The 15538-nt window shown below is 35.2% G+C and overlaps 1 protein-coding gene across 1 annotated transcript in view; it reads left to right on the top strand.

Annotated features, from left to right (window-relative positions):
- The window catches only part of WBP4 (WW domain binding protein 4), a 33626-nt gene that overhangs the window by 285 nt on the left and 17803 nt on the right, over nucleotides 1-15538 (top strand). The window contains exons 2-9 of the mRNA XM_010973289.3: nucleotides 927-999; nucleotides 3127-3189; nucleotides 3279-3402; nucleotides 8020-8187; nucleotides 9302-9348; nucleotides 9832-9907; nucleotides 11665-11858; nucleotides 14119-14282. Of these exons, the coding sequence (XP_010971591.1) occupies nucleotides 927-999; nucleotides 3127-3189; nucleotides 3279-3402; nucleotides 8020-8187; nucleotides 9302-9348; nucleotides 9832-9907; nucleotides 11665-11858; nucleotides 14119-14282 (909 nt within the window). The remainder of the gene's footprint in view (nucleotides 1-926; nucleotides 1000-3126; nucleotides 3190-3278; nucleotides 3403-8019; nucleotides 8188-9301; nucleotides 9349-9831; nucleotides 9908-11664; nucleotides 11859-14118; nucleotides 14283-15538) is intronic.

The raw sequence follows: 15538 nt of genomic DNA, 5'->3' as shown, positions 1-15538 counted from the left end.
TGTTGTTTCGCCGGGCGGCCCCTTCCCTGCCGGGTTTCTCCCTCCGCCGCCACCCCTCTCCCCCAGCCCTCAGCCAGGGGCGTGTCGGACGCTCCCTTAACTCGCTCGGGACCGGCAGCCGACCGGCGGGGCTGGTTCTCTGGACGGGATGGAACTGCTACCCCGCAGAGCGCCCCGGGGGTTTGGAGCACGGGCTCCGGGAGGAAGGGAGGCTGGCGGCCCTTGGAGGTTGGACGGCCGCCCGCGAAGTGCTCCTTTCACCTACACGGTCGGGGGCCACGAGCACCCTTTTCGTTTTTGTAGCGCTGGAACCCTGGGGTGTTGTGAAATTTCAGGGTTGGACGGCGGCCACCGCTACCTCCTCCGCCTATTAGAAGCGGCCAGCCGTGGTTAGCATATGACTTCTCTTTTTTATTTTCTTCTTTTTGGCCTTGCCTGCTGAGAGGTCCTTTGACTTCTCCAACTCTTTCTTGCCGTGAAGCTCAGAACAAATTGTATTGACTGATAGTCTCGGCCAGAGGAGTCTTGTGCTTTGTTCTTTTGGTGGAAATGGATTTAAAGCAAAGTTTATGAGTCTCTTCATGCTTCTATTACAGTAACCTCCTAAAATGCCAGAAAGGAATGGAAAGGATAATCTTCTCCAAGATGTTCCTTATTTCTTCACGCGGATGACAGTAACAAATGAGAATTTTTTTAAGCTTATTTTATTTGAGGGAGTTTTAAGCCCGGTGCAGACTTTTTCTGTTCTACCGGCAACAATTTTCAGTTGCTTGCTTTTAATCAGCTAAATAATAAAGCAGGGAGCTGTGTATAACAACAAAAGATTCGGTAGCAGAGGCTTATATTTCAGGCTCTTTAGGATGTAAATCAGGCAATAATTTACGTTTCTGAATTCTAAAGCTTAAATTTGTTTTTCCCTTTTCCAGGGCAGACTACTGGAAGTCACAACCAAAGAAATTCTGTGATTACTGCAAGTGCTGGATAGCGGACAATAGGCCTGTATGATAATTCCTCTGTTAGAGATTCTAATAATACTGTATTCATGTGAAGTATTCCTTTTTGATCTAAACTCAGAGCTTACGAAGCACTCCCATATACACTGCTCTTGATTTTTCAAAACATGAAACAGTTTCTGTTGTCTTTTCATGCCTTGTGAGAAAGCTGTGAGCCTTCTTCCTTTTCATCATCCCAAGTTTGATTATATACTAAGCCAAATTATTTCTCTATGGCCCTTCAGTCACATTCAGTGGATTGAGTGGATAACTGCTTCATGTTTATGAAATACCTGCATTATGATAGTGCTGTTTGTAATATTGTTATATACAAAGAAAAGTAAATCAGAAAGCCCTTAATGTGTTAAAAATTATTATAGTTTTTCTCTTATGTTTTCTGCTCTAAAGATAAATATATTTGATACAGAGCTTTATATCTGTAAATGCTTAAATTTGAAATAACATCATTACCTTTGTCATGGGATATGAAAATAGCAACTTTTAAGCACATTATTACCGTATCTTTTATCCAAATTCAGCTTTTAAGACATAAAAAGCACCATTGCTTTCCCCCTCTCTCATGCATGTCATACTACTATGTATATAGTACGTTTTATATTCATGTCATTGTTATTTGGTAGAGTTGGATGCACAAAAGAATAGTAGCCCCAACTTTAATAATGTACTTCTTTGGTGGACATTTACTGACTATTGTCTGCAAGGAGTTTGAGGATATTTTTGTTTTCGGTTTTGTTTGTTATTTTGGCCTTTTGGAGTAGTTGCTAAAGTTCTTGACTATCTTGTTTGGCTTAAGCCACACTTACAAATAAATGCCACAAATTTGAAAACCTACGCAAATCACTGATAATCTCTGCCTTGAAGTGTCCAAGCAGTTCAGTGAAGTTTTTGAGTTATCTAGAGTGAGTAATTCCTTCTAGAATAGTCTTTCGTCCTCTCCTTGAATTGCTATTATACATTGATTTAACCTTTAACTGGAAACAAAATTAATTTATTTTCGAATGAGCATTTAATATTCTTTGTGTAGTATAACCAACGTTAGGAAACCAGTATGTAAAAAATAGAGGATGAATATTTGCATGATGAAGTCACACTTTAAAGAGGAATTCATAGTAGTATCTTAGAATAGCTCAGCTATTGTGTTAGATAAGAATTGATTGACAGAACTTATTTTGCAAAGTTTACCAGAAATTTCTTACTGCAAACAACACCACCTTTGTAATTTAGGGAGCATTTCTGGCTGTTTTAAATAGGTAATAACATTCACTCACCCACCTCTGCCCCAACCAGTTACCATCGTTCCTCATAGGTTACCACTTTTTTTATTTTCTTGTCTATCCTTCCATTGTTTCTATATGCGTTTGGATACAGATTTTTATTCCAGCGTACATAAAAGGTAAGCATACTGTTAACACTCTCCGGCAGTGTAGTTGTTTTTGTTCTTAATTGAACAGCGTACCCTGGAGCTCTCTCATGGTCAGTATGTAAGGGGCTTGTTTGTTCTCTATTACAGCAGCCTAATTCTGATAGATAGTGGGAGATTGCCCTGCATAGGAGTTTTACATTTTGTACCATTACCACATTGTATAAAAGCATTAGTTTACAATTTAGGAGGAATTTTTTAATGTCTACTTTTCTCTCAATTCTGAGGAGTAAGGTTCTAAGGATCATTGTTTATTCTCCGTGTCTCTTAACCTAATGTGGCAAATGGAGGAGTATAAATTCTAGAGACTCACCCATTTTGATATTTTATGCCGAGAGGTGTTTCTTGAAGTTAAGATTTTTTTTCCCACTCTTCTTTTGGTTCCATGTCTTGTTTGAGTCCTCATTACAGTCATACTCACGGGTACCTTGTATTTTTCTCCATTAATAGGGTCATCATAGTTTATTTTAAGCACCAAAGGAAACTTAGTAAGAGGGCACAATAATAAATAATGTGGTTCAGTACTTAGCATCATTTGATAAAAAGGCCAATTTGCATTAAAATTATTTTTATCTTTTCTGCCAATTGTTTCTATTTTGTTATGTTCCATTCCTATATTTACTGTTACTTTGCTGTGAACATTATGATGTATAGTTTTCCTTTGTATATTCTCTTTTTTTTTTCATTTTCAAGAGTGTTGAATTTCATGAAAGAGGAAAGAATCATAAGGAAAATGTGGCAAAGAGAATCAGTGAGGTAATTTAGTTTGTTTCTTTCTTTGCCAGTTTTTCTGTGTAAGTATCCGTCTTTTATCTAGCTTTCATTTTTATATGTGTCTTACATAGATTAAACAGAAAAGCCTGGATAAGGCAAAGGAAGAAGAAAAGGCATCAAAGGAGTTCGCTGCTATGGAGGCAGCTGCCCTGAAAGCATACCAAGAGGATTTGAAAAGGCTTGGCTTGGAGTCAGGTAAGGACGCAGCCAGCATGTTTTAAAAGTAACATCAGAGGTCATGCTCAGTGAGCTTTCATTGTTTCCATCAAGAGGTTATACACTCCATATACTCTTGTGCTTTTCCTGTGTATCACAGCCCTTTTTAGACCATGGCGCTTTGCTCATGCACTTTTGTTTTACTTTTGAATCTTCATCTTTCCATACCCCCGTTCACAGCAGCCATACTACCTTGTGGTTACCTAGTCTTAGCTCTGTCTTAGATCAGTGGTTCATTTCAGAGACAGTTGAGTTCTTTAGTATTCTAATTATTTGGCTAAATGGATCTATTCATTAAAAAAATAGGCCTTGCATTATAACCACAGTTCACTTTATCCATATGGTCAAAACTATGAATCACATTTATATGGTCGAATTGTAGTGAATTAGTCTTTTGTGAACAAATTAACTGACTTCACTACTAGATGGATACCACTAGGTAGGTAAATTTTTAAATTTTTAATTGAATATATTGGATATGTACTATTGTATAAATTTAAGGTATACAGTGTGTTACCTTGATATACTTGTTACCTTTATATATTTGTAAATGATTGCCATTGTAGCAATATTTATCAATTCCACAATTACAGTACAATATCATTGTCTGTATTCATTATACTCTGCTTTAGATCTCTGGCTTATTTACTACTCATTGTATGTTTGTACCCTTAACATCAGTCTTATCCCTCCATCCCCCATCCCCTGTTAATCACCATTTTGCTTGGTTTTTCAGAGTTTGACTTTTAGATACCACATATAAGTGATATCATACAATATTTGACTTTCTCTGTCTGGCTTATTTCACTTAGCATAATGTGCTTAAGGTTCATCCATGTTGTCACAAATGGCAGGATATCCTCCTTTCTCGTGGCTGAATAATAGTCACATATATCAGGGAAGTAGTATGTCAATAAAAATATATATGCCACGTCTTTTTTATCCATTCGACTGTTGATGGGGATTTGACTATTTCTTTATCTTAACTGTGATAACTTACCTGTGAGTAATGCTGCAATAAGCATAAATCTCTTCAAAATCCAGTTTCATTTCCTTTAGGTGTATACCCAGAAGTAAAATTGCTGGTGGTATGGTAGACCTATTTTTTAAATTTTTGAAGAACCTCTAAATTGTTTTCCATTGTGGTTGATCCACTTTACATTCCCACCAGCAGTGTATAAGGGCTCCCCTTCCACCACATCCTCGCCAGCAAGAAAGTAGATAATTTGAGGGTGTGAGGAATACTCAGTTCCAGATAAAAGGCGTTATTTAAGTGGAGTGTATCTATCCTGTCATTGAATTTAGGTAACTTCCTATAAGCATTTCTTCAGGGACAAGTCATTGTCCTTAAACCAGGCCTATAACAGCTCAGTTGTTGATCTTTTGTAGTGATTGGGGTAGTCAACATGGAATGGTATTCTTTCTCTCTAACAAATACTGCTTTCAATTAACTTTTTAAGCAGAATAATAGTTAAGTTAATTGGCATTGCCCTCATCAAGTAAGAACAGTTGTGACCAGACTTTAAAAATATATCCTGATGTTGTTAAAGGAAGGAGGGGGGAGAGTATTTCCATGAAGATAAAGCTTTATGTTTGTTTTAAGAAGAGAAAGGATGTAGGCATTCCTGCAGAATTAGAGACATATTTGAAAATTCATCTCCTCAGTTATGTAGCTTGGAAGTTTCCATTATGCTGCCCTATTAGCAAATAAATCAGTATTTTATATTTAATTGGATTTTTCCTGTCAAATGTTTTTAATGCCCTTGTTTTCTAAATAGAATATATATTCCTTTAAAAGTACCATGTATACAAAGAAGAGTTTTAAAAACTAATTCTTTTTAAGATTTCTCCAGTCATCTTTAGAATTTTTTAATAAAGTTATATTATACATTTTTCAGCATATTTATTTACTTTTATTGTGGTATAGTTGGCTTACAATGTGTTAATTTCTGGTGTACAGCATAGTAATTCAGTTATACATATATATATTCCTTTTCATATTCTTATTCATTATAGGCTTTTATAAGGTATTGAATATAGTTCCCTGTGCTATACAGTAGGATCTTGTTTATCTATTTTATATATAGTAGTTAGTATCTGCAAATCCTAAACTCCCAATTTATCCCTCTACCCTGCCCCTTTCCCCCACTGGTTAATCGTAAGTTTGTTTTCTGTGTCTGTGAGTCTGTTTATATTTTGTAAATAATTTCATTTGTGTCGTCTTTTTATTTTTTTATTTTTTAATACCTTTACTGTGGTGTGGTTCCTGTAGGGTAAACTACACATATTTCAAGTGTACAATTTGATGAAGTTTGATAGATGTACACACCAAGGAAACGACTACCACAATCAAGAGAGCCGACAGTTCCATCACTCCCCAAGAGACATAGTTTTCTAATTCCCAGTTTATCCCTTCCCAGCCCTTTACCTGCACCTGGTAGCTGTAAGTTTGTTCTCTGTCTGTGAGTCTGTTTCTGTTTTGTAGATAAGTTCATTTGTGTCCTTTTTTTTTTTAGATCCCACATATAAGCGATATCATATGGCATTTTTCTTTCTCTTTCTGGCTTACTTCACTTGGAATGACAGTCTCCAGGTCCATCCATGTTGCCTCAAATGGCATTGTTTTATTCTTACTTATGACTAAGCAGTATTCCATTGTGTGTGTGTATGTATATATATAGTGTGTGTGTGTGTGTGTGTGTGTGTGTGTGTGTGTGTGTGTGTGTGTGTGTGTGTGTATCTCACAATTTCTTTATCCAATTACCTGTCGATGGACATTAGGTTGCCTTCATGTCTTGGCTATTGTAAATAGTACTGCTATGAACGTTGGGGTACATGTATCTTTTTGAATTAGAGTTTTCTCCAGATATATTCCCAGGAGTGGGATTGCTGGGTCCTACGGTAAGTCTGTTTTTAGTTTTTTTAAGAAATCTCCATACTGTTTTCCATAATGGCTAAACTACATTCCCACCCTCCACGGTGTAGGAGGGTTCTCTTTTCTCTACACCCTCTCCAGCATTTATCATTCAGATTTTATTATTATCATTTCAATTTTGAATGATGGCAATTCTGATTGGTGTGAGTTGATACCTCATTGTAGTTTCAGTTTGCATTTCTGTGATAATTGGTGATACTGAGCATTTTTCACGTGCTTGCTGGCCATTTGTATGTCTTCATTGGAGAATTGCTTTTTTGGGTCTTCTGCCCATTTTTGGCTTGGGACTTTTTTTGTTACAGAGTGGTATGAGCTGTTTGTACATTCTGAAAATTAAGCCCTTGTCTGTCACATCCTTTGCAAGTATTTTCTCCTATTCCTTAGGTTGTCTTCTCATTTTGTTTATAGTTTGCTTCGCAAAACATTTTATTCTATTGTCCCTTTGGAGGTTGTTTTATTTTTCCATCAATGATATGTCAAATACATCTCTCATTTTGAATAATTAAGGATACACATCATTTTTAGTGACTACATAGTAGTTAGGGACACGGGCTTTGGAGTCAACCAGAATTGCCTCTTGCTAGTGGTACGACCTTTGATTTTTACTAAAATTAAGTAACATAATGGTATAAATTGCTTATTACAATGAGCACTAAACAAGTGTTCAATAAAGGATATGAAACGCCATAATAGAATGCCATTAAAATGCCATAATTTATGTAACTAATCTCTTATTCATTAACATTTAGGTTTCTTAAGAGTTTTTCACTGTTAGAATGAGTCAGTGAGTGTCCTTATGCATGCATGTTTTCACATTTATCTCTAGGTTCAATTTCTAGAAGTGAGATTGCAGATTCAAACTGTAAATGTATGCTACATATTGACTAATAAAACCAAACTGTCTCCAGAAATCTTGGGCGGATTTATACTTTTTCTAGTAATAAAGTTGATTTATTAACTAATGTTGGAAATAATTAGCCATTCCTTTGGAAAAAAAGCAAAGCCATAAAAACTACCCATTTCTGTTAGAATGTTGGATTTGTCAGGAACATAAACGCTATGTCATATTTGTTGTAATGATTCATCATTTCTCTCTTGTATATATGTTTGTTTTTATTTTGCTCTATGGAATATTTCAATTTTTATGTGGTCAAATTTAACATTATTTTACTTTGTATTCTTTTTCTAAGTATCTTTGATCTGGAATTTACTTTGGTGTAAAAACACGAGAGGGACCAGGGAGTGGGGAATAGCTTTACTTTTGTCCAAATAATTAACCAGTTAGTCCAACATCATTTATGGAATTATCTCTTTTTTTCCTCTAATAAGAAACACTGAAAATCTGCAGTTGTATCTGTTTCTATACTGTTATGTTTCAGTCATATGTTTGCCTACTCCTGCATCAGTTTTACACTACTGGGTTTTTAATCATAACTTTAGGATGTTGTAGTATCTTCCCCTTATCATTTCTTTCTTGTAATTCTCCTGGATATTCTAAAATTCTTGTATGTTTAGTTTTCCAAGCAGGCTTTATTATAATGTGTCAAGTTCCCAAAAGAATCTTGTCAAGCTTTTGATTGGAATAACATTATTATTGTTTTATACCAGCAAAAAAATTAAATTTACATCAGCTACTTCACCCTTCTCTCATCTTTCTCTAGAAATTCCAGAGCCAAGCATATCACCAGTAACCAGCACTGGCCCACCCACCTCTACATCAAATCGGCAGAAAGAAAAGAAGAAAAAGAAAAAAGACCCTTCAAAGGGCAGATGGGTAGAAGGCATAACCTCTGAGGGTTACCACTACTATTATGATCTTATCACAGGAGGTAAGTTATTTAGGCATAGAACTAGTAGAGAATGATAACTTACAGTTTATTTTAGATTAGAACTTTTAGTTAATATTGGAACATTTGAACAATGAAAGACTAACTTTACATTTTTGCCACAATGGTAAAAAAAAAAATTATGTGCCCTTTAAAAAGGTACCGTTCTCATAGTGGCTCAATGTCATAATTAAAGACTTAATAGTGAGTTCCTTAGAAATGAACTATAACTTTGTTTTCTCAGTAAGACCTTCTAAATATGTTAACTTTTAGGAGTTTTAAGAGCTCACAAGGGGAAAGAAGAGAACAAGAAGTAGAAAGTGTGGGTGGTACTGTTCTTAAAGGAATGGATAGAAGGAGAGCCAGAAAAAAAGTGAAGAATGGTCGGGAAGGTAGGAAATGAGATCAGAGAGTTAAGTGTGAAGAAAATCTTGGGCTACCAGTATCAGGATAATTCTTACAATCTTTAGAATCACGATCAGTTTTGGACAGCATAGATAAAGGAGTAATCTCTCAGAGTACACTGAGCGTTAAGTGCATGTTACAGTTTAGCAGTGAACCATAAATGATTGTATGCTAGGGATTGTAAGTCTTCCTCAAATTCACATAGAAATTATTCATTAATTATGTTTTTTCTTCTTTCTTGTGCTTATTACTTGCTTCACCATCCTACTTCGCATACTCTTACTCTAGCAATACATGTTTTTAATTCCTGCATACTTCATCTTATTCCTCTTCTTCTAAGTCATTCATTCCACCTCTTTCTCTCCCCTGCCCCAAGATATCAGAAGGCCTTCTCATGCCTTCAAAACTTACCAACCTTAAATTCCATGAAGTGTTGAAGAGAAGCCCCACCTGGCTCTAATAATTCATCTGGAAATACCAGTAACTCTTATCCTTCCTTGGTTACATAGCATTCACTTGTATTTTTTACACACTGCTACTGGGATTTAGGTTGTTCTTTTTTATTTTTCAATTATGTTTTAAACTATAGGCCTATAGTGTTTTGTACATGTTGAGTATTTTGTAAATTTGTGCCATATTAAATTTTTTGGAGAGCTTTTTTTTTTCTTTTGAAGCAAAAAGATTTTACAAATGCAATATATTTTGCTTTAAGCATCTCAGTGGGAGAAGCCTGAAGGATTTCAAGGAAACTTAAAAAAGGTAACTGAAGCACGTTAATAGTTTCTTTTCTTTATTCCTTAACATGATCGGCTTCTGGGATTTTTGTAGAGTTTTGTTAAGCAGATTTACTTCCAGACAAGCCTCCCAATCTCCCCCTGCCCCACTTTGTTCCTCTCTTGTATCCTTTTGTTAGAAGGCTGGATGGATATGAAAAAGAAAAGTTGTATCTACCCAAAAACTCCATGTAGGGCAAATATTATTAGTTGATTTGCAGTCAGTTGCCATTCACATTTCCCTGTCCATCTGCAAAGAACTCTTCCTGGCTTTCAGAGGTGAGACATTCCCTCACTGAAAGGTGGCTCATGATTAACACAAACCAAGCTTCCTGGCCATGATCAGTACCACCACCCCAAATTCCCAGGTGTCAAGAGGAAAGGAAAGGTTGGCTGACTGTGCCTTAGTTATCTAATACACAAGCATGTCCTTATCTTCAGTTTATGCTGGTTTTTTCCTTCCCATTAGACAGCAGTGAAGACTGTTTGGGTAGAAGGTTTAAGTGAAGATGGTTATACCTATTATTATAATACAGAAACAGGAGGTAAGTATTACCTTACCTTTGATTATCTTTTTAACTATCTACTGTACCTGGAACTACTTTTTAACCTGCTGATGAATTGTCTGAAATTGAGAATTTTAGTATAGTAATAAACATATTTCTATAACAATATATAGTATTTTTTTATCATTTACAAACATTAATGCAATGGAGAAGCAAAAAAAATTTCTGTGTCATTGTTATTCTCTGTTGATACTGCATTCACAAATATTTTTACTTTGAAAATCATTTTTACTTTCTCTACCATTATTGATTTTTATCATGGTCATTTTAGAAATATAATCATTATCTTGGAAAGTACCTTAGAGATCACCTTGTTCAACTTGCCTTTTCCTTTTTTAAAAACAAAACTGAAGCTGTTTTAGCAGTGGCTAATATTGTTTATAATTTTAACTTTTACTAATTTAATAATGTTTCAGTTATATAAATATTTACAAATCTTGCATAATTATTGTTACCTAATTATTACCTATGCTTTTCAAGATAAGATTTTATCTAAATTAATTTCTAATAAATTAATTAACTAGTCTTTCTAGTCACTGACTGTACTTGGTTTATTCTGCAGTAAAATTTACAAAATAGCTATAGTGCTGGTGTAACTTTGAGAGGTTTTTTGTTTTTTTTTTTAATTCCTACAATCCAAAGATTTCTACATAGCATTACATCTTTTAGGAAGACATGGCCCTTTTAACCTCCAGGTAGGTACCCAGCCTGCCCAGTGGTGACAGTGGTTCTATCTCAATAAACTTGATGTACTGAATATTTAGAGACAAAATAACATATAATATAGCTTGAGAGTTAGATCTAAATGAGCTCAATGCACAGCTTTTTCTGTTAACAGCTGTGTGATTGTGAACAAGTCACTGGGCCTATAATTGCTCTTAAGTAGAGTAGAGATGATCCTGTACTCCATGGTGTAATGATGGTCATGTGTCTATAAAGTTCCCAAAACAGTACCTGGTATGTGTTAGATGCTTAACAAATTATTTCTTGAAAGTTCTTTTGTTACTTTTGTGAAATAGAGACAAGGAAAAGAAATGTTTCTCTTTAGAGCTGGAAAGTACCCTGTAATTAATAAGGGACTGACTATATATATTGATTTGCCCTCAAAAATTTTGATTTAGGTCTGGACTAATTAGTAATTACTAATAATTACTAATAGAATCCCTTTCACGCTTAAAACTTTCCCAGTTGAGTAATAAATTTTAGAATCCTTTTCTGTTTTATTAAACTAAAAATAGAGAAAAACTGCAGGGTAATCAGAACTGCTGTCATTTTTCTAAAAGCCCAGTAAACCACTAGATGGCAGTAGAATTCAATTTAGATTTTTTTTTTCTTACTATACAAGGACAAATTATATTCTTTCCCATCCTCACCATGTTATTTCACTTTGTGAAGATTCCAGGAAATCTCATGTATGCTCATTATCACATTTCCTGAAATTGGTATCAGTTAAATTGAGTCCTCAGAAAGTATCACACAGTTCTTAGGTCTCTTTCCACTGGGGCTATAGTTCATACATTTAATGAATCTAGATTGTTTGAAATTAGTTTCTGAAAGATAACAGCAAGAGCTTTGGGAAGTCTTATTTATTATCTTATTGATCAGGTGATGGTGTGAAACAGATGCAGTGTTGTCACTTAATAATATACTGTAAGTGACAGGAAACGTTATATTGGGAATTATGCCTAAGTAGGATTGGTAACTAAATAACATGACTATTAAAATGTGTTGAATAGAATCCAGATGGGAAAAACCTGATGATTTTATTCCACACTCTGGCGATCTGCTTTCTAGTAAAGTCAATGAGAAGTCACTTGGCACCCTAGAGGAGTCCAAATCATCAGATTCACATAGTGATTCTGATGGGGAACAGGAAGCAGAAAAAAAGGAGGTCCCTACAGAAACACAAAAACTGAAAATAAAGTTTAAGGTAGGTTCTTGATTTACTCTTTACAACAGTTTATTAATTTATTGTAAGATCTGTAGACTTTCTTCAGTTTTCTGGTAGAAGACAGAAATAAAACCAAGACATGAATTTTGGCAGCTGGACAAATGGTTGCATCATTTATTGATATCTATTTGGTACCAAGACAACAAATTCATTTTTAGACCTCTTAAGTTTGAGATGCCCCTGTAACATTCAGAGAGCTATCTGAACATTCAAGTATGAATGTCTAGACTATAAATGTTAGTTTGAGTATCATTGACACATCCGTAGTAATTTAAGTTTCAGAATAGATGAGGTAACCTAGGAAAATGACCTTGAGGAACATTAAACATTTAAAGCATAGGAGAGAAGGAAAAGCCTGTAAGTATGCAGAACGGTTAGAAAGGTATGCAGAGAAGCAGAAGAGTTCAGTATCCCAGAAGCCAAAAGAATAGAGAGCATCAAGAATTAAAGAGGTCTGCAGAAAGAAAAAATGTCTGTTGAATTTTGCAGTAAGGAAGTCCCTGATACCTGGTAGTAGTTATACCAAAGTTTTAGGTGGGAAAACTCAGACTATAGGGGGATGAAAAGCGGTTCACAGTATATATGTGGTTTGGATATGAAATGAAAAGTAGAAATTAGATGATAAGATAATGACTGCATATTGACTTTTAATCATGAGAGATTTGTGGTGGTGATGTTTTCTCTGAGAGGGCTTCCAAAGGAAGCAGAAAGGGAATACCAACAAGGGTAGGTGGATAGGTTGGTCTTGAACAGGTAATAAACTCATTTTCTATAAGATCAGGTTTTCATTATCTATGAGAAGGTACGCCTATGAATCAGTTGGTGTCAGGGAAGCAATTGAAAAGAGTCATGCCTTTTAGCCTCAGTTTACTCATATATTAAGAAATCAAGATGGCTTGCTGAGAGTGAGGAGCTTTGGGGAGCTTGACAACATTAATGGATTAAAATAGTCACTGAGCCAGAGTGGGAGAGGAAATAACCAGGTAAGAGTATTGACACGTGGGGCTGAGTGCCCAGCTATAGCGGGAAACTAGAACAGACATTTTAATAGTATTAATAGTATTCCTAGTCCTCTTACTTTTGTGATCTTTCCAGGAACACTGAGTGCTACATATGAGGAAAGTATCTTACGACATTAGGTGGCTGAAATATAGTGAAGGCCAAAGTCATTGGCTTTGTGGCTCACAAAACGAGGCTAGAGAATTTTTCAGCTCTAGGATGATAGCAAGGATTCGAATAGCAAGAATGTGGTGCTAGATTTGCCAGAACCATCACTTAAATGGAATGGTAGCCAGAGGTCACTAGATCATGTGAGGAAAAATGGAACAGACTTGTATAGAAGGTGGCATGAGCCTCAGAGGAGGAGGTGTTTATTGTATAAGGATCAAAGTATAAAGTATAATGACTTCAGGAAAAATGTTCTATTAAAAGTCATAATCTGGAAGTAGTCAGGATTACTAAGAGAAAACTGATGCTACTCCTGTGCTGTTGGCAGCATAAGGGAATGAGTTAACATCCATTCAAAGAATTACAGAAAAACTGTCCCAGGACTGCCACCCGTGGTTGTGCAGTTTCCGAAGAGGCTGAAATCTAGTGCATGGTCCACTTGCTAGACCGGGTCACAGGGCTTTTGTTATCCCAGATGAAGGGGTGCCACAAAAGCACCAGCCATCTCCAGGAGCTCCTGCGGGAGCTGCTTCTAAGAGGTGTGTCTTTTTCTAATTTTGTGTAGTTACCAATTATATAGACCAGTGAGTTTCTGGTAGTGTCCTCAACATGAAGGTGGATTTCAGTTAAGACTAAAAGGTTGAGGGAGTTCTTTAAGTAGATAATGGTGTAGAAGGGTCTAGTCATAGGTCATTAAATTGAAAAGGAGCATAGAATAGAGAGAGGTCACTGCTGGATATGTAAGTAAGGAGAAAAAGCGGTAAAGTGGACAAGAGAGGATAAGAAAGTCCATTGTATGTCTTTACTGGTAAAACATTAATAGGGTCATGTTATATTATTTTAAAAAGGAGACTTGGCCATGTGGTGTGTTAGCATTTTAGACTTAATGAAAAACCTAATCAAGCATTAAAATTCTTTTATGTACGTGTGCTGTGTTATATGCAAATTTAAACAATTAAGTGAGTTAATGTATTATTATTTTATAAATCAATAACAAGACTATGTTAAAGAAGTTTTTTTTGTCCTGGCAGTTTTGCTTGAAGTGTGTGATTTCTTGACTTTGACATTTCAGGAAAAAAATAAAAATAGTGATAAAAGAACTGAACCAGAAACACAGAAAGAAAAATATGCCCAAGGGCAGAATTCATCAGGTCCAAATGAAGAAAAATCCAAATCTCATAAAAAGTCAAACCCATATGGAGAATGGCAAGAAATTAAACAAGAAGTTGAGTCCCAGTAAGTTCCTGAAGCTTAATCTCACTCTTATTACAAAATTTTACATCCCTACTTCTATAAATTGAAGTACTTAATTTCAAGAATAAGGTGCTCATTAAACATATAGCTCACTTATTTCTAGAGTGGTTTTATTTTTTCTAATTAAATACTTTTAAATATTTTAAAATGTAAGCTAATGTTTTTTTTTTAAATGTAAGCTAATATTTATTTTTAAAAGTAAGCTAATGATGGCTTTAATTTCCACCAAGACATGATATTTCTATTGACCACACATTGCCACACCAACTCACATCATGTACACATGAGCATTCTCACACTCACCATTAATACTCCATCAGAGAAACAAATATCTGCATAGCCAATAAATGCTCCATGGGATGTATCTAAAGGCAAGAAAAAACTCTTGTTTTTTACTGTATTGAAAATGGCCTATGACACTTAACATGTTTTTATTTCAAAAACCAGAACAGTTCTAGCAACTAAACAAGATCATGGTGGAGATGTTATCTGGTTTACATTAAAGTGTTATTAAATGTTCAGGTTGTATTTATGTTACTTAAGGAAATATCAGGAAATATGAGTTTAATATTACATAGTGCCAGGCACCATAAGTATGCTGACTGGATATGTTGAAGTTGCAGAAATAAAAGACTGCATTACTTCTGCCCTTAAGTGATTTACAGTAGGAAGGTGGTCCTACTGTACCAACATCTCCTATACTTCAAAGTTGAGATTTCTTAATATTTGACTATTTTGTTTTCCATTTGCTAAGTATTCTGTAAAGCCATTCTTGCTAAATTTTGACCTGGTCAGCCAGTTTAATATGTGATGGATTATGTCTGACTTCCTAAGTAGATTTACTGGTGAGGTTGAAATAATTTTTTTCATTTATTTATCAGTGTTTTATATTTCCTCTTCTGTGAATAGTCCGTTCATAGTAGTCGCAAATTTTTCTGCTGAGGTATCTTTCCTTACTTGTATAAGCTCCTAATGTAGTACAGAAGCTAACCATTCATTAGCAGTAGTTATGGTGGATTTTCCCCCATTTGTAGTTTGAGTTTTAATTGTGCTTATAATGATTTTAGATGTGTAGAATTTTATAATCTTGAGTCCTCTCTTTTTTCCCTTTGTAATCTGTTTTATTGATATTACCCTTTTTCATGCAAAAGTCAAATATATACTTGTATTTCCTTCTGGTTTGTGTGGTCTTACTTCTTTTTTATGTCTTTACTTAATCCATGTTTGACACCTTGTAT

The sequence above is a fragment of the Camelus bactrianus genome, chromosome 14 (assembly GCF_048773025.1).
Source record: "Camelus bactrianus isolate YW-2024 breed Bactrian camel chromosome 14, ASM4877302v1, whole genome shotgun sequence".
Classification (NCBI taxonomy): domain Eukaryota; kingdom Metazoa; phylum Chordata; class Mammalia; order Artiodactyla; family Camelidae; genus Camelus; species Camelus bactrianus.
Note: the sequence above shows the minus strand (reverse complement) of the source record. Positions and strands in the feature narration are given on the sequence as shown.